This window comes from Leuciscus leuciscus (genome assembly GCF_965113295.1).
Source record: "Leuciscus leuciscus genome assembly, chromosome: 23".
Taxonomy (NCBI): Eukaryota; Metazoa; Chordata; class Actinopteri; order Cypriniformes; family Leuciscidae; genus Leuciscus; species Leuciscus leuciscus.
Genome location: NC_138747.1, coordinates 14909952 through 14937480, shown reverse-complemented (window position 1 = coordinate 14937480; position 27529 = coordinate 14909952). Strand labels below are relative to the sequence as shown.

The 27529-nt window shown below is 35.6% G+C and overlaps 2 protein-coding genes and 1 long non-coding RNA gene across 4 annotated transcripts; 1 reads left to right on the top strand and 2 right to left on the bottom strand.

Moving 5' to 3' along the window:
- Positions 1-4526: 4526 nt before the first annotated feature.
- cep15 (centrosomal protein 15) lies at positions 4527-7932 on the bottom strand. Of its 2 annotated transcripts, none has more exons than XM_082155081.1 (5): positions 7415-7932; positions 7169-7292; positions 6325-6393; positions 5700-5927; positions 4527-4543 (listed from the first exon to the last, which is right to left on the bottom strand). In XM_082155081.1, exons 1-4 carry the CDS (start codon positions 7465-7467, stop codon positions 5736-5738), a joined length of 438 nt encoding a protein of 145 aa, XP_082011207.1. In that variant the 5' UTR covers positions 7468-7932; the 3' UTR covers positions 4527-4543; positions 5700-5735. The 2 variants fall into 2 exon arrangements, with proteins under 2 accessions (XP_082011207.1, XP_082011206.1); XM_082155080.1 differs by lacking the exon at positions 4527-4543 and adding an exon at positions 4934-5520 and having other exon boundaries at positions 7415-7931.
- A 697-nt stretch (positions 7933-8629) lies between these two features.
- On the top strand, positions 8630-14475 carry LOC309488116. The gene is made up of 2 exons (XR_014202021.1): positions 8630-11563; positions 11633-14475. It is a non-coding gene; the product is annotated as an uncharacterized lncRNA (long non-coding RNA).
- Positions 14476-14790: 315 nt separating this feature from the next.
- Positions 14791-23712, bottom strand: LOC309487572 (uncharacterized protein). Its single transcript, XM_082155301.1, has 17 exons — positions 23357-23712; positions 23094-23162; positions 22487-22534; positions 20930-20984; positions 20738-20816; positions 20571-20637; positions 20301-20449; positions 19591-20201; positions 18133-18182; positions 17980-18066; positions 17186-17254; positions 16771-16809; positions 16565-16619; positions 16391-16469; positions 16205-16271; positions 15858-16006; positions 14791-15755 (listed from the first exon to the last, which is right to left on the bottom strand). The coding sequence occupies exons 1-17, from the start codon at positions 23687-23689 to the stop codon at positions 15377-15379; spliced, it is 2385 nt and encodes a 794-aa protein (XP_082011427.1). The 5' UTR covers positions 23690-23712; the 3' UTR covers positions 14791-15376.
- Between the last annotated feature and the right edge of the window lie 3817 nt (positions 23713-27529).

Sequence of the window (27529 nt, the reverse complement as noted above, 5' to 3'; positions counted from 1 at the left end):
ACTGCATTTGAATGTCATCCCGTGTGGAATAACAACCCGAGTTTCAATAGGCATAAGCGAGAGCTGAACTGCCATACATTTGATATAGTCTACAGTTGTACTGACTGAATAATGTGCATTTTATTGGGCAGAAAAGACTATAGGCTATAAAACGGATAGTAAAATTATTATTATGAAGAATAAGAATAAACTATATTATTTCTGCAGTATAATTTTAATGCATAATTTTCAAATGCATAAAATCACCTGGGAGATGAGGATTTAATATGTGATTAATGAATATTATAATCCAAAAGAGAAAACACTGTAAAAAAGTGGCTAAAAAAAGCCTTAAAATAAAAAGTACAATCAACTTGGATTTTTAAGTAATTTCAACTTAAATCAAATTAAACTGACTTAAATGATTTTAATCTTGTATAACTTACACAAAAAAGTTAAAAATTGCTTAACTTATTTTGATGAGTTAAAGCAATGTAAAAACATGTCGTCATAACTTAATGATTATGGTTTTTTTTTTTACAGTGAAGTTATCGTGCAAGCACTATTCTATAATATTTAGTCTATTTCTGCATCATCTCGATTTTATTCACATTCGAATTGGTCTAAAAACGTGCAGTAAACGTATCACTTAAAAAAATAAAAATAATAAATAGGCTAAATAAGGCAGCAGTTAAACTTTAATTTATTTATTTCAGTGGGTTGAAACTTTAAATGCGTTGACGATTTGATGTGCTGTGTGGGTAGATTTTTTTTTTTTTTTTTAAACACAATATAACATCCGCATAAAAACGATTAACTAAAAGATCCGAGCATTTCTGGTGGTGAAGAGGTCTGGGAAAATACCAGTTGTGGGCGGGTCTCACCAAAAGACATGTTTGTGTGAGGTATAAAAAAATCCCTTTTGTGCAAAGCTGCCTATCTTGCCTAAAAAAGATTGCAGAGAAGAAAACAACTTAAAGGCAGTCTCGTTGGCCTTTTTCTGCACTTACCTCTCAAACATCTGAGCAACCAGCTTTGCTTCTAGAAACATGTTAATTGACAACGGAGCTCATTACTGCATGCGCATGTAACGCGGCGAGAGGGATTATAGGGACAAGAGCGCATTAATGAACTGTCAACAGCGCAGAGCATGTACACGGCAGAGATCAGCCGAAATTGAGGCATTTACAAGCGACAAAAGCTCGTCTGAGACAGGAAGAAAAAAAAAGCCCCAGACTTTTGTTTGGTCAACTCAATTGATTGTAAATGGAAGATTAACGGGGGTAGCGTCAGCATTTTTAAGGGGGCGAGGAAGAAAAGGTCCCAATTAAGTCCACCAAATGTTAACTACATCGTTTCTCTCAGTTTAGCCCAAATGAAATTCTAATTAAACCGTCCTCTTTCCATCGTTTTGGAAAGCAATTTCTCTCCCAGTTGGAGAAGAGCGGGCTAGTTGTAGTACTTGTTAAGAGAAGCATTGCTTCTTGGCACAAAGCGCTCGCGAGGCGCATTGAAGCGCGCCAAAGGGGAAAGTTAATGAGCGTCAGGCGCGCGCTCTTTGGATCCGTTCCTGCAGAACGGTGTTGAAAAGATGGACGCAGCCAAGCGATCGCATGGTGTTCTGTACACGTATTTACGTCCAAGAAGATGATGATAAAGAAGGTCAACCTGACAATATGTTGTTTAATCCAGTTTCACGGGCTGTGAACATTCATTCAACGAATAACTAAAAAATGAAGGTAATCACATATTCACAAATAATAGGCTACCTCCCTCACAGTTGTGCAATGTATTGACAAACTGAGCAATTATAGTTACAATTTATACAAAAATGACTCGAATACACAAATTCTATGATGAAGGAGAGTTCAATTACTGAATCTTTTTTTTTTTTTTTTGGACTTAAAGTAAAAAATGTCTCAGTGGTGTAGATTATCAGAGAATGTAAACAACAACAAAAACAACAATATAAATAAAAAATTCACGGAAAAATCTTTTATGATTATTTTGTAGAAATAATGACGCCGTTTTGTAAAAAAAAATTTAATTACATATATATATATAATAGAAATAGCCTTGAAAATGTTTACAAGTCAAATCAAAGTGGTGTAAACTACATACCGGAAGCCATTTTGTTGTCATGTGACAAGAAAACCATATATATAAAAATGTAATAACACAGATAGCATGCCCAAAGTCACTAGGAAAAAAAATTATCACATATTTTTAACCTTTTTATGCAAAGGCATGTACTTAAAAAATATATATATCATTGAACTCAAAATGTACTGTTTTTTTTTGACGAGATATATCCAAATTGACCAAAATAAAAAATTGAAGGTAGCATTTACTTTAAGTTGAAACAACACATTATTAGTTTTTTAATGTTGAATTTTAAGTTGTGATAATTAAGTCAAATGCAGTAACATAAAAAAAAAAAATCTAAAAAAAAAATCATCATTTTGGAAAAATATACTTACCTTAAAAAAAGGTTTTAAAAACTTGATAAAATTCATTTGTGTGCTCTAACACATAAACAAAGTACTTTTTAATTGGTTAGACTACACATTTTTGTAAAAAATATAAAAAAACTTGTCAATCAATTCTCAAATACGAAGAACTTGGTATTTTAAACCAGATTTCCCTTTTATAATAAATCCAGAGATCCTTGTTTACACATGGATGTGCAAAATAGTGTCCTGGTAATAGTAAATGAAATAAGCTTTGTGTGTTCACATTCCCCATTCCTAAACGAATGGGATCAGACATTACCAGCGCAGGGGCGTGAGTGGCAGGCAGCGGTGCCCCTTCGCTGTTCGGCCTGTTCGTCAAGGGCACGCTCAGAGAAGGAGCTTTATTGCTTTAAGGTGTCGAGGCAGCCGCATGGTAGCGGAGCGCCGGGACTCTGCCTCGCCGGAATTACATCAATGTCAGTCTCGGGTATGACCTCCATTCAGAAGCAGTCTTGAGGGCTTCAGGCCACGCAGCTGAAGGGGACCTTCTGTCCCCTCGTCCAACTCTTTACCCACACTGTCTTAAAAGAGACGAAGGTCTGACCTCAAAACAATCAGTTCCACATTCAACAATCTCAATGCCTTGTTATATAAATATGAATGCAAATGATGAATTGTGTTAGGGATATGAGCCAAAGGAAACTGCTAAATGAAATCTAAAGCTCTTCAATAGTCATCTGTTTAAATTGCTGCATTGCTTCTATAGAGGAGTGACCTGAAATCAGTCTCATTGTTTGGCAGGATCAGCAAATCTGGGATGTCCGGTGTTAATCTTTTGACCTAGGATGCCCTTTCAGGACAATCTCCACTCCCTGTTTCCCAATGGATGGGTCTTAATTAACTCAGACCAAAAACCCTGCTGTTAAGCTGGTATTCTCTTCAATACACCAAGTTAGAATGCAGGGGGTTTGATATAGAAAGCGATGTGTCACTGACTGATCCTCGGGTGGATTTCTGATCAGAATATACTCCAATCCATATAAAACGAAATATATTTAGCATTATAACACACAAACAAGCACATGCACTCATAAACTACTACAATGTTGGGATGGAGTGGATGTTTTGAGTGCTCGGATTAAAATGTTCCAGTGAGGTAAGGGGGGAAATAACAATACTGAAACTCAAAATCAATACAAAACAGAATGACGTACAAGTTAGCCAGAACAAAAACACAACAGGAGCCCCCTTATGACCAGCACTAGTGCTGGAATAATAGTTTCAAGAATGGAGAAAATTCCCCAACAGGCTCCCGAGCGAAAGCTATTCGTGTTTAAGTGCACTACATTGACAAAGATCCTTAGTTGTGAAAAGCTCCTTCGGGAGCAATGGGTGGTATGTTTCTGATGGAAGACCAACTTGTTTTGCTAAGGAGAATTGAACATATTTATACTGTTTCAAAGATCTAATGATCAAAGATTAATGGAATTACTAAAAAAATATATAATTATGCTTTCTTGTTTTAACTGATACGATCGCGACCGCAACTACCATTTTTTTTAGACACAAGATATTTAGTAATAAACAACTTTGTTCTACCATCTTACGATAATGTTCTGGAGATCTGGCTGATGGCCAGGTGTCTGAAGCCCGGAGCTGATCTACAACATTTGGCCTTGGCCTGTGCCTGAGCTCTGACAGCCTCAGTTGGCAGTGGTGTCCGTAGCCAAACCACCTCAGGGCTTTCCCCATTAGAATACATAATGCAGAACTAGTCATTTGGAAGGGCTCCAGATCGTGCTCTTCAAAACCCTTTTAGATAATTTGCTGTCTTGCCCTCCACCCACACCCAGAATTCTCCACCCCTCCGCAGCCAACTGAACCCCCCCCCCCCCCCGCCAATTTGGAAGCCTCGACTGGTGCCCTGACCTCAGGGGCAGGAGTCCCAGCTGAGGAGGAAGGGCAGCTGCCAACCACCACCACTTCAACCCTGACCATCCAGATGATCGCGTTTGTCAAGCCGCCACTCCGTGTCACCCTGAACTGGTTTGATCATCCAATTAGGCTAGGTCACGGTCTGCAATCTCTCCCCTCCATACAGGGACGATAGACTAGACAGCGAAAGAGTACGAGGAAAAAAAGTGGTTGTTAAGGCACTCAAAATCTCTCTCTCTCTCTAAACCACTAGTCAACTTAAAGTCTAACCTTTCAACAATACAATAGCAATTACATGTGGACAGTCGAAGTGCTCAGAGAGGCTTTGTGTAATGCCAGTCATGACCTCATTGTTGCTGAGGGTTCAGGTAGGAGGCGATGGGGTTTAGGGCAACATTCAAAAGCACCCCACATATATTTGCAAATGTGAGTCTTGAGACAGCGCAGCAATGTTTGCAAGAGCTTTGGTTTAATCTGGACTTTAAATAGGATGATGAATTCGTTTTTTCTTAAAAACACATTTATTATATGACAAACTATAAGGATACTATTTTTTCTTTTTACTTGTGAAGGAAAAACTAATTTTAACTTGCAAACTAACTTTAATAATACAATTTCATCACTATAATAATAAAGTAAAATATGTGGCACAAAAATATAAATAAAATTATAATAATGGGTAAAAGATGCATAGTTTTATGAGTTAATTGCATAGTTTATTACAAATCACAGCTAATCTTTACAACTGATTCATTACATTGTTGTAAAGTGGCATTGTTACAGAAAGTGCAGTCAGTATCGCCCCCATGTGGACGTACACTGAATTAAAAAAATCTTAATGGGCTCCTAACGTTACACACATAACACCTAAAGCATTTAAAGAACACATTTATTCTGTATTTGCATACAATTATACACATAATAATAATCATAATTAATAATAATAAATAAATAAATATACATACATACATATGTTTTTACTGCCACTTCTGATAAATGTAATGCATCCTTGCTGAACAAAATGTATTTAAAAAAGCAACAAAAAAAAAAATCTTACTGACCCCAAACCTTTGAACAGTAGTGTATAATGTCACAAAAGCTTTCTATTTCAGACAAATGGCGTTATTTTTTACTTTCTGTTCATCAACGAATACTGAAAAAAAGGTAAACAACCGTTTTAAACATTGATAATAATAAGAAATGTTTTCTGAGCAGCAAATCAAATTGATATCTTAAATATCTTAATAAGCTACTTCAAAAAGTTGTGAAAAGTCAAAGTTTTTGCTCGACGCATAAAGCGGAGAATAGACCGGGCACGCGACTGTTACTTACGAGTGATCATTTATTTGGACAAGCTCCACACATCATTCAGACAGCTGATTTAGGTTTGGGTCGAGGGGGTTTACCCCTGCATTGCGCAGGTGAGGCATCTCGTTGCCTAGTTTTCAGTCTCTGTTGCCTAAGCAATCTCCCAGACTCACTCACCGGCGGCTGTCCTTTCCCAAGCAAATACTGCTCCCATTCTGGCAGTTTCCTTTCAACTGAGGCCCAATAACAGGTCTATGACAGGACGACAAAAGAGCAACATAGTTAAAAGAGCAGATCATTCATAAATATTTACTTATAACTTGTGTAGCTAAAACATTTAAACATTTCATACTGGCATTTGCATTTAAACTAGAGCAGCTGTCTTGTTCTATATATATATATAAATATAAAAAACATATTATATTTACTTTACAACTGCCTCTTTTCAATTCATTATGATGGCACAGATGGGCACACAGTTGCTGTTGGCATCATCTAGACAAAAAGTACTTCAAATGGAACATTTACTATAACCTGCTTAAACGCTGTGCAACAATTTTATTTTATGAGACAGAAAGTAAGGATTCTAGGGATTCTAAGTAAGGAAGGCTAGTCAAATACCTCAAGGTTTATAATGTAAGTCAAATACCTCAAGGTTAATAATATCCGGATGAAGGAGCTGTCTGGTTTGAAGATTTGTTTCAGCATTCTGTAAATCCTGCAACAGAAACACACACATAAATACAAACACATTTCAAATACATTTTAAACATCCAAAATCAATTTAAGAACTTTATTTCACTGGGCTAAGAAGTTAGGAGGGTCATTCATGTTATGTAATAACGTCTGAATTCTGGAACTTTAAAAATGTGTATGCATGTGCTGCAATTTAACACAGTATTTCTAAACAGTTAAGAGTCCCTAACATGATTTGCTGTTGCTGATAATATCATACAAATTTCCATAATTTTTTTAAGTCATTTTTACAGGATGTCATTTTTTAGAGCAAGACAAGCCAACTAATACAACAAAACACCACAAAAGTAATCAATCGATAATAATAATAATAATCCATATGGTAACACTTTGCGATAAGGTCTCATTTGTTAACATTAATTAATATATTAACATGAACTAACAATGAGCAATACATTTGATATTTAGGCTATTCATCTTTGTTACAGATTTTTTTATTATTATTATTATTATTTTTACAAAAGATAAGCAGGATTGAACGTGAAAACTAATGTTGTTGCATTTTATACATTAATACAAATTGTGAGTTTTATATTTTATGCAACATATTAAGACATACACTTTATATCAACTGTATGATGGAACATGAAAATGTAAGAACTCATTCCATCTTCATACCATCACCAGTAAGTTATATCATATCAGAGTAATTAGCTGAAAAATCTTTTACTGTACTTATGTTTGGAATACATTATCATATAAAGGCATAGTACAGTATAGGCTATAATACAGATAACCTTAAGGATCTGAGCATTCCTCTCCTTCGCTGCTTGAGACATCAGACACTGCTGTTTCTTCTTAGCCTTCTGCTGTTCATTGTGCGCTTCCATCTGCTGCAGCAGTAATGCTCTTTTTCCCAGTCTACATGAGGAAAATGATATCCATTAAGCCGTAAAGTTTCATAACAAGGAATGAATGACTGGGAGAGACTTTTTAACCGACAACTAGAGCTTTATTCTCTAAAACAAACTGGAAGAACTCACATATCTTCATGTTTCTGGCTGAGTTCTAACTCTTCGTGTATATAAGAGGCCATTAATGTAACGTAGTTTCAAAGACATAAAAAAGAAACCCAAATTCTGTAATCTGACTGAAACTTTTTCTAAAGAAATGTCGCTACTTCACGCAGTCAAAACCTCCACGCTGTCATAACAAGCCCCGCTGTTATTCTGCGAGTATACTATCTAAAAAAGCAAAAAGCCTGGCGTAACCATACCAACCAACTACCATGTGTGCGGAAATGACTGCTCGTGAAAAAAGATTAGCACAAGTGCGCCATCTACTGTTGGGAAGAGTATGTTGAACATAACATTACAGTGATTTTGGCTCTTTTAAAATGAGTAAATTATTATTTAAATTTGGGTTAGTTTAAATATCCTTTTTCTTTCTTTTGTTGCTTTGTCAGTCGTAACTTAAATATTCATCTTTGTGGTCTTTGTGCATAAAAATCACACTCAATACACTGGAAATCACCTTATATATAAGCAGACCCAAATAATTCCTATAGCCTACAGAAAGTCAATACAATATAGGGACAAAAATAAACAATTTATAAATAAAAAGTAGCCTAATAAAAATAAAATGCCAATCACGAAGCAAGAAATAATTGGCCAGTACATGGCAGAAGTGTTTGAAGGATGAAACCAATAACAAACTTGTTTTTGTCCTTCTTTTGTTATAATTATTATATTATATTCACAAATGTGTGTATCTAGGTTATTGCATGCTCTGTATTTATGTTTACCAGTCTCCCTATTTTATCAGTCGAGTTACTATTATTGTCTTTAACAGTAAAATCATAATACACTAAAGTAAGTATGCAAGTAAAGCTTTATTAATATATCACCTCTTTACAGAAGAGAAATTCACAGAAAAAAACAAACACATAAAAAAAAGATAATAAAATCAATAGAATATGCATATATATATATATATATATATATATATATATATATATATATATATATATATATATATATATATATATATATATATATATATATATATATATATAGCCTATATACTTTATATATATTGGTGGTGGTTGAGGAGATTCCCCACTTCTATGTAAAGCGCTTTGAGGTCTCAGAAAAAGCGCTATATAAATGTAACAAATTAAAATAAAATTATATGCCTATATATATATATATATATATATATATATATATATATATCCTAAAAAAAAGTGGGTTTTGGGGAACCACTGATCTAGAGAATCATAGCTGTCATCATCATATCGGACTCTTATCAGACTGCAAATTCCTTCTCATTTACCAGTCCTCTTATATGAAAACAAAAATGAAAAGTAAAGAAGTTAACTCAGGGGTTGTCGTGTATTAAAATAATGTTTGACCAGAACAAAGTGAAATCCATTATGAAAGCTACTTCCCCTGAATGTGATTCTGAAGATAACCCTAACCATGGAAGGCCCATTCATACTTTAATAAACCACAGCAAAATAATTTATGTTTTTTTATTTTGTGTACTTAAAGGTACTGAAACATATCAACAGATTCCATGAAAGCAAAGTACAAGCACATGTCATGTCATAAATTGTTGTGAAAGGCATTTAAAATAGATTTTCTGCAATAAAAACTGTTTAAAGTTCACTTCAGCTCCATGATAGTCATTTAGATATTCATGTCTCAAATAGAAACCATGCAATCAGGTTCCTTCCTCTATACTTGCCTAACCTTGTACTATTGCTTTCATCTCTTTTCATATGGCCTAATTATTGACCGTCTCAGCAAAAACATTTGCTGCTTCCATGTACATGTGTTTCCTCTCTATCTGTCCACTTTGTTAGGAGTTAGAGTTGCATTCAAGCATGGCGAGTGTGAACACTGCGAGCTGTTCCTGATTTAAGTGCTCTGCGCTCGTCTCGCCTATTTCCAATGGCAAGCCCCCACATTGAGATCGTGGGACTCGTGGGTTGATCTGGCTGAGGAACTGAAACATGCCCTTCCCTTTCTCTTGTTCTCTCACCAGGTCGAGAGGTCTTCGCGCCTGCTTCCAAAGCACAAGACAGATTTCTGTCCGGTGGCCGGGGCGAGGGGCCTGAGCAATGGTCTCTCACCTTCTTCGAGGACCTCCATGACGAGTTAACTTGTTCATGGGGAAAACCTTATTCGTCACGTCTCTGTGACTTTGTCAACTTATTCGACTATCGTGGGTGCAAGGCTACGTGATTATATGACGATGCCTCAGGTGAAAGAGACGCTCATGGGCTATCTCTCCCTTCTGGGAGCTGATCATTAAAAAGCCAGCGCTCCCCACCAAGCCATGCAGAACAAAATCCACCCTGGTGGGTAAAGCATTTCAGTCAGTGGGTCCTGCTGGTGCTGCTCTGCACATATGGCCGTCTTACAGGCATACCATCCTGACCTGCTGAAAGATCTGGGAATGTGCAGGAAAATAGATGAGGAGGCCTTCTCTGAACTTCGCCGGGCCACAGATTTGTCTCTCCGGGCGACTAAGCAGACGGCCCGTGCTATTGACTGTTCCGGAGAGGCATCTGTGGCTAAACCTCATGGGCAACAAGGATAGGGACAAGGTATTTCTGCTTGATGCCCCTGTGTCACCTTCCGGACTGTTCGGTAGGGTGGCCCTTAAGGGTACAATTTTTTTTTTTTCGTTTTTCTGCAGCCTGACCCGCCAGAGTTGTTCCATTTATGCTAAAAACACCCCAGAAAAGAATGGGGCAAAAATATTAATATTTAGAGGTAGCTCAAGCACATCAAAGTTTGCTGTTTTTGTAGTCAGCAAAATTATTCATTCTAAAACGTTTAGCATTGAGCATTGTATTCAATACTATACACAGTTTGCAGAATGCATCAAATCACGTAGCCTATTACTTGATCACAGTTCAATGTGAGTACAATATTATTTAACCAGATATATCTTACACAACATACATTTGACCATTGTAAGATAACTGATGATACGCATCTTTTCACAGTTTGCACAGTTCAAAGTCAATATAGTTCAGAGTTTCTTAACACCAAGCAGCGTTGATTTCTTGGCATCTGGAAATTGTATTCGGTTTTGCTCAATGACTTGCAGAGCATACTGTCGATGCTTGACCGGAATTCTTGCCCAGAACCCAAATTCTTACACTCTCTGTATGGTATTGTTTGCTGCTGCTCGAATATCCTCTTTCAGAACATTGTGACGATGTAAAAAATGGCCGAGAACGATGGTCCCTCTGGGTAGCTTAGTCCCTTCAATTCCTTCCACATGGCTAACAAGATAATCTTGCGAGCGCGTAACAACTGTCCCATGTGAAGTGCTGAAGTGCCGACGACCGCAAATCCCAGCCAGTAATGACAAATACTTGAAATAAGTCACAAAAGTGGCAAAATAACACAATTTATGCTTCTGCAAGAAATGCATAGAATATCTTTTGTGCAAAATAGGTGTAAATTCAGAATTACCATTATATAAGCAAGTAGGCTATGTAATTTAAATAGTTGAAATAAAATTAGGCAAGTGGTAATTATCACAAACTGAGCATAATAACTGATTATACAAAACTTCAACGTCATCGAGCCACCTCTAAATATTGTTCAAATGAGCTCATATTTTGCCTGAATTATTTTTTCATGTATTGGAATAACTTGAGGGGGTCAGACAATTATAAATCAAAACTTGAAAAATAAGGGCCACCTTACTGTTCGGCGACTCCGTGAACACAGTTGTCAGCATGTTCCGGAAGGTGAAGAGGCATGGGGAGGCCTTTGTGAGGTTTCTTTTCCCCAACGTGCTAATACAATTATTATTAAGGACTGCCTCAAAATAGTACATATCAGTACAAAGACGGTGTAGAACTCGTTGTATCTTTTATATTCTGGTTTGGTGCATTAGACCACTAGAGTTCACATACAATATAAAAAATCATAGAACCGATCGATAAACAATGACTACTTTAGTAAAAAATGGAAGGCTGCTACTAATTACGTGCAATTTTTAATGCAAACAACATTTGAATGAATGGCAAAATTGATCATGGTTCACATACCAATCATACCTTATTTTTGGATGTTTTATTTTCGTATTCATCCTCCCATGTGGAGTCCCACTCATCATCTGACTCCATGTCAATATAGGCTATTGGGAGTATATTGCAAACTCAGGTTCCTACTAAGACATCTCCAAGTATTAGTCGAGTATCCAAAAATTGTATAGCAGACACACAAACCCAGACTCAATAAAGTGCTCAACCTTCCCTCTGTTAAGAGAAAATTACCGAAAGTATTTCTAGTACAGTTCAGCAAAGATTGACACAACTCGAGTTGACTAAAGGGTTGCCATGTCTTCCATTAATGTTCAGACTCAGTAAAAAGGCTAGGATTTAACGCAGGTCTTTACAGGTATATAACAAAATGAAAGCAGTATGCCTAGACCAAACTGGCACATATTTTTGCTATTTGCTAGCTCCAAACTTTAATAATAATCTTAAAGGGATAATTCACTTTGAAATAAATTTTTGGTATGTTTTAGCTTACCTCAAGGGCATCCAAGATGTAGGTGTCTTTTTTTCCGCAGTAGTTTCAATTTTGATATTTTTAGGTCAAACCGTTCTTGTCTGTCAGTCATATAATGCAGGTCTATGGTCACTTGTCTCAAAGAGCATGCACAGAGTCCAAATTAAAACAATTCCCCGTCGTCCAAATTAAACAATTCCCCATCGTAAGTACACATTGATGGCCTAAGACACGAAACGAGCGGTTTGTGTGAGAAAACGAACAGTATTTATATCGTTTTTACATCTTATACACAGCCATGTTGAAGTGATCTGATCTGACGTGTACGCAGACTGGTGCATAGATATATACACACTAGATGTCGCCTTGTCTACGGCAGTTCATTGGAACGAATGTCTTTAAGGCGACATCTAGTGTATATATCTATGCACCAGTCTGCGCACACGTCAGATCAGATCACTCGGACATGGCTGTGTATAAGATGTAAAAACGATATAAATACTGTTCGTTTTCTCACACAAACCGCTCGTTTCGTGTCTTAGGCCATCAATGTGTACTTACGATGGGGAATTGTTTAATTTGGACGACGGGGAATTGTTTTAATTTGGACTCTGTGCATGCTCTTTGAGACAGTGACCACAGACCTGCATTATATGACTGACAGACAAGAACGGTTTGACCTAAAAATATCAAAATTGAAACTACTGCGGAAAAAAAGTCACCTACATCTTGGATGCCCTTGAGGTAAGCTAAAACATACCAAAAATTAATTTCAAAGTGAACTATCCCTTTAATGATAATCTTATAATAACAAAATTATTCTTACATAAAAATTCCCAGGATTGATGGTCTGTTTTTGATTTTAATACATGGATAAAAAGCTAAACATAATGACAGGAAATGTGACAATTACAGGAAATGGTGGCTTCCAGTTATTTATTCCCACGGAAACATGACTGTACACAGTTTACAAAACTCCAGTTTATGTGTGCTTTAGTATGTTGCTTATTTGGTGAATTTGTAGCTAGAACTAATTACATTTGAATCCCACTTAACATAATTATTATGATAAAGTGACATGCAACAAATGTGGGGATTTTAATATGAAGACAGTTTACCGTTGTATATTGTGTTGCGTGCAGTAGCCGATTCCACTCTGATAACATAACGTGACAGAAAATGTTAGAAAAATTTAACTTCCGGTAGTTTTTTTATTTTTATTTATTTTTATATTAATTTGACATTTTATATTAATTTGACATTCTGCTTTTCAATGCTCAGTGTGGTTTATAAGAGGCTGTAGTTTCATATTTTATTTGTATTAGTAAAAGCAACATTTTATCAGTGGGAAGACATTCATTTGCTTCAGAAATAGAAACCTTAATAATAAACCAAAACAGTATAATTTTACATGGGCTACTTCAAAAAGAATCACTAATATTGCATTTATAAACTGTTTTTTCATAGTGCAACCTATGCTTCATCATCACAAGTTTCATTTCTTGTCAAGCAGTCAAGCTTTAGTCGAAGTTGTCAGTTTATCAGTGAAGACTAAATTGAATTAATTTCTCAGTACAAAAAAATACAAATACAAATACAAAAACGTCAATACATAACTTTTACTATGTGATGGATTTTAAATTAATCAACTTTAATTAATCAACTAACATTTGTTTTTCTTGCAGGAATAACATTCATATGCTTTTAATGTGTCCAAACTCTTTAGGGAAAACTTGTGACTTTGAGTGTATAAATAACAGAAAGGGGAAGTGAAACTAGACAGATGACTAGTTCTCAAAACCTTGTGATAAGTAATCACAAAATCCGAGTTTGCTTGTGCCAGTGACAGAGGAAGAAGGTTGGGGCTTTTGAACCAATTGAACCAATCATATTGAAGGTGACATGTTAGTCTTATTTGTTTTCTTGATTCTATAAAAAACTGTTGTATCTGTGTTTTACGGTGGGATTCTCAATGGAATTTGTCTGAGATCCTCCGGCCTTGCTTCTTGGGAGAAATTCCCTGAGAACTGCTCGGGAAGATCTCCTGGCCGTGATTAAAGCATTTAAAGGACGTTTGCAGGTCTGTTTGTCGATTTATTCCTGCGCAGGAAGCTAGTTTAGGAAGGAAGCTAGTTTAGGGGAACAAGTTAGTTAGGTGACTATTATTGAATGGGGACGGCGATTTGTAGACGAGACCCAGATAGACTAAATGTCGACAGTATATGTTCGGGGACGTCGATTTGTAGACGAGACCCAGATAGTTAGGTTTAGAGAAAAATCTACCACAACTACAAGGCAGACAAATGTATTTTTATGATGCTATTTCTAATCTCCTTTTGTCAATCTGCCTTTTTCACTTTTCTACTGTCCAAGTGATGGAAGCTCACTGTTGCTATGGTAATGAAAACAACTTTACTGCATAACTGATTGAAAGATATACACAGGATTCTTAAAGAAATAGTTTGACCTAAAATTTAAATTAAGTCATCATTTACTCACCCTAGTGTTGTTCTAATGCTGTATGGCCATCTTTTTATTTTGGACCACAAACTAAAGATTTTTTATTTTATTTTTTAAAGCCCTGCTTGTGCTTTTCCATATAATGGCAGTGAATAGTGACCAGCATCAAGCTTTTTAAAAAAGATGCAAAAAAATCACAGAATGATCTCATGAGTGATTTAGGGGTATACGATAGGGTTTGGTGAAAAGCAAACTTAAATCAAATGTATTATTTAATGAAAATCCTGACCTTGACAATTACGCGAAGTGTGTGTACATGAGACATATTAGCACCACAGTTCAATCTGACTCACCCAGAAAAAGCGATATGTGACATGAAATACAACGGCTAGACTTAAAAAAAAAAAAAAAAAATGTATCTACTTTCGTGGTCCAAAAAAGAAAGAAGGGCATATGGCATTAGAACAACACCAGGGTGAGTAAATTATGACAATTTTCCTTTTATGGTGAACTATCCATTTAAGCAGACAGTTTGCCTCGTGCATACAGTTTAGCAGCATCAAAGCCAAAGAGGGAAACATTTTTTATACACTTACATTATTGCTCCGTCCATGCAATTCACGCACATTCTTAAATTAGCATTTTAGTGGTGGCCAAATGGCACTTTAAAATTAGTCAGAGCTATAGAAATGTATATTTTACAAGGAAATATGAAGATATATACTCCTGAAGATAGATTAGTCTCTGCTTTTGAGACTGAAGCTGCCTCGTGTATAACGTGCCGCACTATTACTTTCAGCTAATAAAAGAAAAATACTACAATTTTCTAGTGTTATATTTTGATTGGTTGGGGCATTCTAAAGCCCTTCATAAAACTGCTCAACACACCCACCTAAGATTCTTTTTAATCAACACACAAATCTAAAAAAACAGGTTAACACTATCTGTGCCTAAATTCTGTTTGGGTGGGCAAGGTTAATTGAACCACATGGTGACATGATATCATCGACGTGGCATGCAAAACAAATGCGTTAACCATTCTGTTGTTTTTCTATTGTGCGGGTGCCCTGTGTGCCCCCGGCAAGATGCCGCCCTGGGCGATTGCCCATGTCGCCCATGCCTAATTCTGCCACTGCCCCAGACAAACTGTTCTCGGGGCTTAAAATGATTAAAGGCAAATCTAACCAGCTCTCGTCTCTCTGATTTGTCCAATACAGCAAACATAAAGTAATCAAGAACACTTTGTTTCACACGCTGAAGTTGTTCCTTCTCAAGAGTTACATGGAGGAAGAACTTGACCAGTGGGGCCTGGTAGTGCTGCAATCCTAGAGTCCCCAAACACTTCAGTATGCGTGTGATGCGCAGGTTATTGTGTGTATATCTGCAAAATCAAAGAAAAATCTCTCACCACTGGAAATGCCTAGAAGTATTGAAACAACATGAAATTTAACAAATTTCAAAGTATAAACATGACAGTAAAAACCTGTCCAGGTTCCTAAAGCGTTCCATCCAGTTAGGAGCACGGTCCACCTCTCCTGTTGTTTCGTTGACCAAGCGTATACCATAGAAATCCAACATGAGCTTATATGATTTCACCAATTTCCTCTTTGCTTCTTCATCTTTACGGAAAACCTGGAAATCAATTCATCAGATGAAAAAAAAAAAAAAAAAAAAAAAAAAATGTATATGTTTTTTAAATACCTTAACCAGCTTCTGAACCGAGACTGATGTACACTCCAAAATATTATAATCCTGTCAGCCAAATACTTATTTTTTAAGCTGGTTGTTAAATAGAGTTGAAAAACATCTAATTGCGTGTTTTAAACTGACCTTTATTTCCGTTTTTGTGAGCGTATGTGCATCCGAATTAAGCCCTCGCTCTTGTATTGGAAACAACCTGAAAAATTGTGAAATGGTTAGTTGAATTATGGTCATTCAAATGTGCTAAAACACTTTCAGTAAATATAATAGTTAAAACATTTAAGAGTGCAAGAATGAAGTGTTACAGTATCTAACCATTGAATGTAGGAGTGACAGTCTTCCAGCAAGTGATATTGACCCTTCCACTTTTGGTGAAATTCATCAATGTAAACATCTGCGCAAACAAAGGTAATATGTTAATGCATTTACCTTTATTGAATGACACTTGTATTAGACAAATATAAATATAGAACGAGCAAAATGCCATACCACCAGGTGAAGATTTTATTTGACCATGGTAAAACTCCAGGTTATAGAAGCGGCCCTTAACAACAACATCAACAACAATAAATTAAAAAAAAAAAAACACTAAACCCCATTCTTAAGCATCTGCTCCAAATCAAACCAGTTTTGATCAGACATGGCTAATTCTGAGGGTATACTGAATAGTATAAACTCTGTGATGGATTACTTACGTGACCTGGTTCATCATCATCGTGATCATTATCAAGGTTCTAGAGTTAAAAACAAACACAAAGTTATCATGTAAGACTGAGTTCTGACGATATTTAGACATGTTTGTATGATTTAGATTCTCATGTTTTACCTCAGGTGTATCAAAGGAGGAATGTGAGTTGGCATGTTAATTTGACACAGGAAAAGCTGTCCTGACACCATAAGGAGCTTTTCTTTATTGAAAATCACATTTCTATGATGGTATTCTTTATATGTTTTTTTGTTTATTTTTCTAATTAAGGAGTTTTCTAGTTTAGGAGAAAGATTTCTGAAATATCTTTCTTTTTCCCCCTTGCTTAGATGATATCTTCATTAAAAAGTGGCACAACATATAAACTACGCCACTCTTCCTTGTTTGAAAAGAGTTAAACCTACCCAGACACTATGCCGAAACTCTTGCATGTCCTTTGCAGCACTCAAGTTCCTGCGACTCCTTCTGCAGATCTTAACAAAACAAATCCCAAATGAGACAGCAGTTTGTAAATAATAATAATAATATTAAAAAATTATAATAATTACAAAAATTATATATATATATATAGGCTATATATATATACACATATATATATATATATATATATATATATATATATATATATATATATATATATATATAAAATCATATTCACAGAAATATAAAGTAGGAGGAATGGGAGGCTAATTAACATAAGACAATGTTTTAGGTGGGGTTGATTCAATAATATTAATAATAATAATAAAATAATAAAATAAAATAAAAATGAAAATAAAACAAATATTTCTATTTGAACTCTTAACTGTGCAAATTCAATGTCTAATAGGCCTATTTCGCCGATTGTAAGGTGTAGGCTACATTTTGCCGCTGCCTATATAAAGACGAAAAAGTAGCAGCACGAATGACGTTAATCCAGTCAGGTGCGTTATTATAGGCCAGTATACTGTAGTTCGTATAGCAAAAAAATCATAAATCATAGATAAACAACGACTTAGTAACAAACAATCTTATTAACAAATGGAAAGTTGTAATTATGTTCACTTGGTTATGCATTATTTTAGGATTAATAACAACAACGCGTCCCTAGACATCTAGGGAATGAATAAAGACAAGGTCGATTCTGGTTCAGGGACTTAATTCAAACATACCACATGTACCTAAAACAAAACAAGACAGCACTGACGTCCAAACATACCTTCTTTCTGGGTGGTTTATTTTGGTATTCATCCTCCCATGTGGAGTCAAACTCGCACTCATCATCTGACTCCATGTCAAGTATAGCCTAGGCCTATTGCAAACTCAGGTTACTACTAAGAAAACGCAGAGTCCGAGTATATAAAAATCTCACAGCAGACACAATAACCAAGCCTCTATAAAGTGCTCTGCTCAACCTTCCCACTGTCAATAGGAAATTAAAGTCGAAGGTCACAGTGAACCGAAAGTATTTCTAGTACACTTCAGCAAAGAACAATTCCAGTTGACTGAAGGGTTGCCATGTCTTCCATAAATGTTCAGTAAATACGAAGGCTAGGAAACCAGCCTTCACAGGTATTTAGCCAATGGTGGCACGAAACAAAACAGCAGGCCTAGACTAATGGCACTTATTGTTTCTATTTGCATGATTCAATCTTTAATAACAATCTTAATAAGAATGTTTTAAAAAAAAGTTTTATATAAAACAGGCTAACAGAAAATACCCAGGCTTGCTGTTCTATTCTTAATTTTAATACAGACATAAAAATGAAAAAAAATTACAGAAAAAAGGTCCCTTCAAGTTATTAATTCCCACTAAAACAGGAGTAGGCTATATAGTTTACGAAACTCCAATTTATGTGTGCTTTAGGATGTTGCTTATTTTGTGACTTTGTTGCTAGATCTGACTACATTTGAATCCCACTAGACAGAATTATTCGCATAAAGTGACAAGCAACAAAAGTAAGAGTTTTTATAGGCTACTTATGAAGACCGTGTACTTATATGTAGTGTGCAGAATGTTTTAAGCCAGTATTCCACACTGATAATGTAATAGAAATTAAATCCTGTCAATTCTGATTTTTGTAACAGCTTTAATATTCATTTTGACTCTGTCTGGCAACATGTTCAGTGTGGTTTTGTATTGTATTGTATTTGCATCAAGCAGCATTTTATCAGTGGGAAGACATTCATTTGCTTCAACAATAGAAACCCTTATAACAAACCAAAACAGCATCATTTTTACATTCTTCAACAGAATAAGATATTATAGTATTGCATTTATACACAGCATACACATTACATTTAATTGTATGTTTGAATCACGTAATTAATCAGCTAAATCATGTAATTAAACTTTCAAAGGTTTCACACTTCAGCGTAAGGCATAAAAATACAATATTTCCAGTAATCTCAATAAACAATTAATCAGAGTAGATAAAATCAGAGAACTCACATATCTAACATTTACTGGTGGTAATTTTCATAGTGCAACCTTAGCTTCATCCTCACAAGTTTCTTTAATTAATTACTTGTGAAGAAGTCAGGCTCAAGTCAAAATTGTTAGTTTGTCAGCGAAGAGACTAAATTGTCTTAATTTATCAGTACAATCCATAATAAACAAAAGTAAAAAACAAATATAGCAACAACAACAACATATTACATTTACTACAAGGCAGGCAAATGTACTTTTATAATGCTATCTCCTTTTATCAATCTGCTAAATCAAAATAGTTTTAAGAAGTCTTTAACTTATCATAAAGGGAGTTCCAATTCCAATATATTTTCTGTATTTCAGTTTTAGGGAACAAACACGGAAACTCATGACGCTAACATAAATGGCTTGCTAACCTTTTGTCACATTGTACCTCTCCTTCCTTCTTGGCATCACTATCACTCAACTCTTGATTTTTCTTTACATCATTGTCTCCTGAGTTGCATGGACTGTTATCATCTGAATCATGTTCATCTTTATTATCTTTGTCTGAACCCGTTTCGACTGGCTGCACATCTGCTGCCTGCTGATCTTTTTCCCCGTTTATTTCATTTTCAATACTTCCGACATGATTATTGTCATGTATTTCGTTCACATCATTTGTTATCTCATCGGTTTCCCTTTGCTCCTTAAGTTCTGCTGTGTTATTGTCTTTATTCTCTTCATTTTTGCTATCTACTTCACCTGACAGAAACTTCTTGGGGCCCCAGACAAACTGTTCTTGGGGCTTGAAATGCTTAAAGGCAAATCTAACCAGCTCTCGTCTCTCTAATTTGTCCAATACAGCAAACATAAAGTAATCAAGAACACTTTGTTTCACACGCTGAAGTTGCTCCTTCTCAAGAGTTACATGGAGGAAGAACTTGACCAGTGGGGCCTGGTAGTGCTGCAATCCTAGAGTCCCCAAACACTTCAGTATGCGTGTGATGCGCAGGTTATTGTGTGTATATCTGCAAAATCAAAGAAAAATCTCTCACCACTGGAAATGCCTAAGTATTGAAACAACATCAATGAAATTCAACAAAAAGGAAAAGCATGACAGTAAGAACCTGTTTAGGTTCCTAAAGCGATCAGTCCAGTTAAGAGCACGGTCCACCTCTCCTGTTGTTTCATCGACCAAGCGTATACCATAGAAATCCAACATGAGCTTATATGATTTCACCAATTTCCTCTTTGCTTCTTCATCTTTGCGGAAAGCCTGGAAATCAAACGATCAGAAGAATTTAGACATCCTATATTATTCAGCTTCTGAACTGAGATTGATGTTTCCTCCAAAATATAGTTGAAACACCTAATGTAATCTAAAATTTTAAACTGACCTTTATTTCCTTTTTTGTGAGCACATGTGCATCCCAATTAACCCCTCGCTCTTGTATTGGAAACAACCTGTGAAATGGTAAGTTGAATGATGGTCATTCAAATCTAAAACACTTAAAGGATACATAATAGTTAAAACATGCAAGAATGAAGTGTTACAGTATCTAACCATTGAATGTAGGAGTGACAGTCTTCCAGCCAGTGATATTGACCCTTCCACTTTTGGTGAAATTCATCAATGTGAACTTCTGCGCAAACAAAGGTAATATGTTAAAGCATTTGCCTTGATTGAATGACACTTGTATTAGACAAATAACAATAAATTGTGCAATTTAAATATAGAACGAGCACAATGCCATACCATCAGGTGAAGATTTTATCTGACCATGGTAAAAATCCAGGTTATAGAAGTGGCCCTTGACAACAACAACAACAACAACAATTAAAAAAACAAATAATAAACCCATTCTTAAGCATCTGCTCCAAATCAAGACTACTTTGTGGGCTATGAATACTCTAAACTAGGGGTGTCAAAGTCAATTTCTGCCACATCAGCTTGTGCGTACCTTCAAAAGGGCCGAATGAAAATTAAAGACCAATTTCATCACTCATACGCACCAAAGCTTTCATGGTTTTATTTGTCTATTTTCTTTAACTATGCTATGTAACAAACATTATGTTTGTGCTGCAAATCATTTAATTAGTTCAATTTTAGTTAGTTCAGGGCTTTGCTAAAATTACTAATGTAAACATTTTTAGAAATTAGAACGTTTTTTTTGGGGGGGGGGGGGGGGGGGGGGGTATAAGACTTTTGCTTTTATTAAGATATTCCTGCTTTGAAAGAAGTATAGATATAAAGTTTCATATTCCTATTTCCGTGGCGACACATCAAGCTTGTCACTTGACACTTTGCATTGTATGACTGATGTACCGTTTTTATTTCAACCTAGATTTTGCTATTTAAATACTTTTATAATGACCATGTTAGTTGATTAACTTATGAGAGCCGACATGTTAGTCAGAGCATGTCAGATTTACAACACATAAATACCTCCAGTGTAAACTTTATAATTAACTACACAATGTGTTAGACGCAAGTAAAAAATATGTTGGTGTAACGTTGCGTCCAAAGAAATGCAAACATAACGACCAGAAAACACAGGGGGCATATAACACGTACACACCAAACAGAGCCTGACAAAGCACAAGAGAAACACAAGGGCTATAAATAGAGGAGACTAATCAACAGGGTTGATATAACACAATATCACATAAATTAAACATTAACTGTTCTTTCCTGTAGGCTGAGAAGGCCAAACCTACAGGCCTAAACGTAACGCTCCAAGTTGATGCTTCCTCTGCAGACTGCTTTATTACGCTTGTGTGTCACGTGACCAGGGTGTAATCGCAGCCTTTGCGGTTAGCGTTTTGTCATATTGCGATATTATCGCAAAATGCAATTAATCATTCAGCCCTAATGACTTTTTTTTTTTGGAGTAAATATACAGAAAGCGGTCTAAGAATGTTCCCTTTATAATCGCTGGAGCTTTTAATCACACAGCGTGAGTTTATCAGTTCTGGACATTCGTCAAAACTCTGGCTCAGTGCCGCCAGTCAAAGAACGAAAGCAGATTTGAATTTAGCAGTTCATCACTTCACACACTGAATGTTTTAAACACACGTGTGAGATACATGTGAAGGGTTAATATTTACAATAAAAGCATTTACAATAAAATTGGCTGGACAGCGCAATCTGAGACGTTTCATATGTGGTTTATTTATTTTTTATTAACTTGTGGGGCGCATAATGAGGTGGAAATGAGACATGATGACAGTATAATGAAATAATGTAGCCTACACTGACATGCAAGAAGTGGAAGATTCTGAGTGTAATAGTTGAAAAGGATGCATTACTTACCTCACCTGGTTCGTCTTCATCATCATTATCATCATCATCGCCTAAGTTCTAGAGAAACACAATCAAGTCAGACAGGTTTTCCTTTTAAATGATTCAGATTTTCACCTGATGTTTGTCTACATGTTTCAATGGAGGAATGCGAGTAGACATGCTCATTTGACATAAAGGAGGGTGGGGTGAGACGTGTTAGTGGGTAAACTGTGTTACCTCATTAATGTAGGAAAATATGCACACTTTTTGTTATGACAACTAGAAGCTTTATTTTTTTAAAGTCCCATTTTATGGATGCATGAATTAGATGCTTACATCTAATTTAGTAATAAGACACATTCGTTTTACCTCTAGTTCCTCTCTCCTTGTCAAGAAGCAGAACAGCTGCATTAAAAAGAGGCTGCTCAATGCAGAGCCATGGGTGGAGTGTGAAGTCCAGCTCCCCCTCTCTGAATGGAATTTGGCTTAATGGTTGGAGAAAGAATATCCAACCACACCCTTACCCGACCCATTACTCAATCCCTCCACCCATTAGACGTCTAGAGACTCTGCAGTGAGCACCAAAAAGTGACACATCTTACCCCACTCTTCCTTATATCAAGGTAATGAAACTTACCCGGCAACTATGCCGAAAGTCTTGCATGTCCTTTGCAGCACTCATGTTCCTGCTCCTCTTTTTGTAGTTCTTTAAACACATACAGAAATACCAAATGAGACAGTTGTTTGTAAAAAAATCTTTTCATACTAGAAACAGAAAGTGGGAAGAATAGTAGGCTAAATGGTAGGCTATATAAAACAACGTTCCTAAGCAAGATTCAGTGAATAAACGTTGCACAGTCATGATAGGGGGAAACAATAAAGCGTTGTGCCCAAACTTACCTTCTTTCTGGGTGTTTTATTTTCGCATTCTTCCTCCCATGTGGAGTCCAACTCGCACTCATCATCTGACTCCATGTTAATTTGGCGAATATTTCGCAAACGCAGGCGACTATTACACGCCAAAACAAACGTTGTACTAACACGCCAAACAACACGCCAAAACAAAGTTGCCAAAATACGCACAGATCTTAACACACCCCAGATCAAAGACTTCAGAAACTTTAAAAAGTACGTAAAGTAAAAAATAAAACAAATCCAGAATAACCAGTCGATCAAACCGTGCTTAACACTCCCACTATCAACTGTCAAGACAAAACGAAAGTTGAAGCTCATGGTGAATCGAAAGCATTGCAATTCAACAAGGAAGAACAACAGAGCTTGCGTTAACTCGAGGGTTGCCAGGTCTTTCTTAAATGTTCTGCCACAATATCCCAGAGTAAAGAAGATGTACCCAAATAACGTTGTATTTTCTAGCTTATATACATACACAGTATATCAATGTGTGTGTGCGTGTGTGTTTTGTTATTTGATCTCTTGATAACTTGAAATTGAATAGGCCTACATTCTAGGTGATTTGGTACATTTCTTAATCTTGTGCTGAAATTGTAAATGACACTGAACAAAAGACGTTAGTAAACATAAGCAACACTCTCTGGAATCCACTCTTAGTGCTCAGTTAAAGTATTTAACTTGTTTCTGAGCAAATCTATCAAGTGAAGAAGGGACATTTCAAGTTGATCTTCGACATGGTTAAGAGCTGTTTAAACTGGTAAACACTGATTTTTTTATATGATAATTGATTGAAAAGCATGTGTCAAATACAATTTTTGATCAAGTGTTGGCAGTAAGGAAAACTGAAATGCTGATTCATAAAATGTTGTTCTATTAATTTCTACCATTTGTGAACTTCTAAACAATGACCAAACCATGCTTAATACTGTGCTGAACACAACAGAAGATACTTTGAAGAATGTCGGTAACCAGGCAGTTTTTGGGCCCCATTGACTTCCATAGTCTTTTTTTCCCCAACCCATATAAAGGCAATGAGACCCATCAATTGTTTGGTTACCCATATTTTTCAAAATATCTTCTTTTGTGTTAAGAAGATAAAAAATAAAAAAAAAATAAAAAAAAAAATCATACAGGTTTGGAACATCTTGAGGATAAGTAAATGATGACAACATTTTCATTTTTGGGTGAACTATCCCTTTAAGTATTTGGTATAGCTCACTTTTATAAGCACCTAACAATAGCATGTTTAGTGGCCCCTAGTGGATGTATTTGGAAACAACGTTAGGTTTCCATTCTAACCAGTTGGGTTTGTAATTTGTAGCTTTGGGAAATATGTCTAAGCAGTTACAAAGATAATCAGTCAGATACATAATTGGTCAAATAGGCCTATGTACGATGTAAAATGTATTTTAAAGATTGTTTACAGAAAAAAAACCCTCAATTGTTGGCCACATGTTCACTCTCAGAAAAAAAGGTGTCGTACCCTAAGGTACAAAAGCAAAAAGGTACTGTACCTTATTTACCCCTAAATCGTACATACTAGTACCTTAACTGTACAAATTAGTACTTTAAAAGTACATATTAGTTACTTAAGTGTACATATTAGTACCTTTTAGCTTTTGTACCTTAGGGTACTGCCACAGTGATAGCTTTGTACATTTGTTTCTGAGAGTGTTGGTATAGCATTGCAGGACCTCTGTTCAAAATATATGGGCTTCAGTAAATATCTCTATTAAATTAATAATCTAAAGTTGTAACAAAACAATCTGTGATAATAACAACTGAGTAGAATTTGCAGGTTTGAATAAAGAATGCTTATCAATTTCCAATGCAGTTGCAATTCCAAGAATTAAAATGGAATGAAATTCAGAGAAATTCATAGTTTTAATAACACAGTTCATTTTTCACTATCAATTAGGCCTATATTTAAATATGTTATTATTATACACAATGTATGATTATTTTAGATGTTCCAGTGACTTGGGATAGTGTAAGGGGAAAGAATATACAGTTTGTATATAAAAATCATTATGTCTATGGAAAGTCCCCATAAAACATGGAATCCCAACATGTGTGTGTGTAAAATTACTCTTTTTTTTTTTAGACTTTAAAATAGAGTCAAAAAATGTAATGAGAAGTTATTTTGGAGTAAATGAATTCTACTAATAAAATAGGCACGACTAATCAAAATGTATAATGTAATTATTTTTGTTTTGTCACAAAACGTGTGATGTTGTGCATTCTGGGGTAATACATTTTCACTGTAGTGTGACTGTGGAATTTATTTTAATTGGAATTCATTAATTTTCTCTCCCTGTCATTAAAGTTGATGAACTGAAAGGGAGTCAATTCTTAAATTCAGAATTTCGTCCAACCCTGTGTGACACAATCGATTTCATATTGATGTTTCAGACAGTTTGACATGCCGTGGACTGACTCCCTTCTTCTAACTTAGAACATCAGAACATGAGCCACTGATATCATATTAAAGGTCACTGAAGCCCAGGAACATGTCACTCCATTGACAACCTTTGTCTTGTGACATCTAAGCTCAATATGACAGCATCAACTTAATCCATTTATAGTCATTTCAGATGACCTAGATCCATAAGCACTGTAAATTATGTTATATATGGTTTTCTGCTGTTTGTTTTTGGTTAGGATTGTGTGCCTAGCCATAAAATCTATTTATTTATCTTTTTCATTTTTCTGTTCTCAAAACAAGTGTGTGTGTGAATTTGGTGGTTGATGTCATGATTGTGCATTATTGTTGCAATAGTGTATTATGAACAGCAGATGGCTCTGTGTCATAAACCTTTTCTCAAAGCAGTCACTGCATAAGAGCACTGCATAATATCACTACATGGCTCATCATTCTCCGAGCTATTCAAATACCTGCTGCTAATACACTTGTCAAATGCCACATTTCGAAATCAGATATAAAACCATTTATATAAAACCATTTTACACCAGGATTAAGTCTCAATGAAATATTAGCTCAGCTTATGAACGCTAATTAGTGAATCAAGTCTGTCACCGAGAAAGATTTTATGTTACTATTTTAAAAAGCTGTTTTCAGTGACATTTGACGGAAATATGATTGCTACAGAACGTGCTTGACCAAAACATGGCACATTTTGCACTAAGGTATGCTGCAAATACAGCATTTCATAATCAAAAGCCATTTAAAAGGCACATGCACGCAGTGTGCATACAACCTGCCAAAAGCTTTTTCCCTTTAAAGTTTATAATGTGTAGTAGTGGATTATTCTTGACAGCTTTATGTAACAGCATGTCCGCTGTGGGTGTTAATTATTCATTTGCTTGATTTTCTTTGTTCAGGGTCTTTTGAACAGCTCTATCTTCAGAGACGTTCATACAGCAGAACATTTTCACTGTATTAGACCAGAGAACCACGAATGCAGGTTCAACCTTAGTGCAGTGTTATTGTTTTCAGCTTGCTATTTAATTTTGCATGAGGTAGTTTGCTACACTTCTAGAAAATGAGATTCTAAAACCTATAAGTAAATACAAGTGAACTAATAAAATCACATAGAATTTTTAGCTGGTAAAAACTGTGTTTTCTTCTTATATTAGCACATTAATTAAAAAATAATGTGTAATAAAATATTCAATTAGACACCGAAACAACATTACCATTTTTAATACCTTTTCCAAGCAGTTTTACAGGCTTAATCACACATGCAGAGTTAGAAATAATTAATACAGCAGAGTAGTGGTGTTTTACAAGTCTGTTATTTAAAAGGTTAGTAAGCGCATCAACAGCTGCCCCATGTAACAGGGCCAAAGGACTTTAGTGCCTAAAAGCCATTAAACTGCATAATTTTTTTTGCTCAATAATGTAAGATAAAGTTTAAAATTTCAAGATGTTCAGCTCCAGTCGTTTAACAGAGAAATTGTGTTCGCTAAAGGAAACCTTTCAGACCTCTTCTGCTCTTTCTTATCCTACCTGACCATGTATTTTATTGCTTTCATCTCTCGTATCATGACGACGTTTTCCATGCATAGCCTGAGCAAAAGCGAAAGGGTCACAAGACAGGCTTTTTGTATGTCCTTTTTGTAGAAACTGATGATGTATTTCTGTATGCATTGTAGCAAACTTGGTTACACTTTATTTTGATGGTTCCCCTTAGACATTCT

What these genes read in the sequence shown, in the direction of transcription:
- LOC309487572 (XM_082155301.1), bottom strand. Translation starts at nt 23,689, where the DNA reads ATGAGCTTCAACTTTCGTTTTGTCTTGACAGTTGATAGTGGGAGTGTT. An exon ending in ATGAAGACGAACCAGGTGAG is followed by an intron (nt 20,985 to 22,486) that starts GTAAGTAATGCA and finishes GTTGTTGTCAAG; the next exon opens with GGCCACTTCTATAACCTGGA. An exon ending in CGCTTTAGGAACCTAAACAG is followed by an intron (nt 20,202 to 20,300) that starts GTTCTTACTGTC and finishes TTGATTTTGCAG; the next exon opens with ATATACACACAATAACCTGC.
- cep15 (XM_082155081.1), bottom strand. Translation starts at nt 7,467, where the DNA reads ATGGCCTCTTATATACACGAAGAGTTAGAACTCAGCCAGAAACATGAA. An exon ending in AGCCAGAAACATGAAGATAT is followed by an intron (nt 7,293 to 7,414) that starts GTGAGTTCTTCC and finishes TTCCTCATGTAG; the next exon opens with ACTGGGAAAAAGAGCATTAC. An exon ending in CGGATATTATTAACCTTGAG is followed by an intron (nt 5,928 to 6,324) that starts GTATTTGACTTA and finishes GTCCTGTCATAG; the next exon opens with ACCTGTTATTGGGCCTCAGT.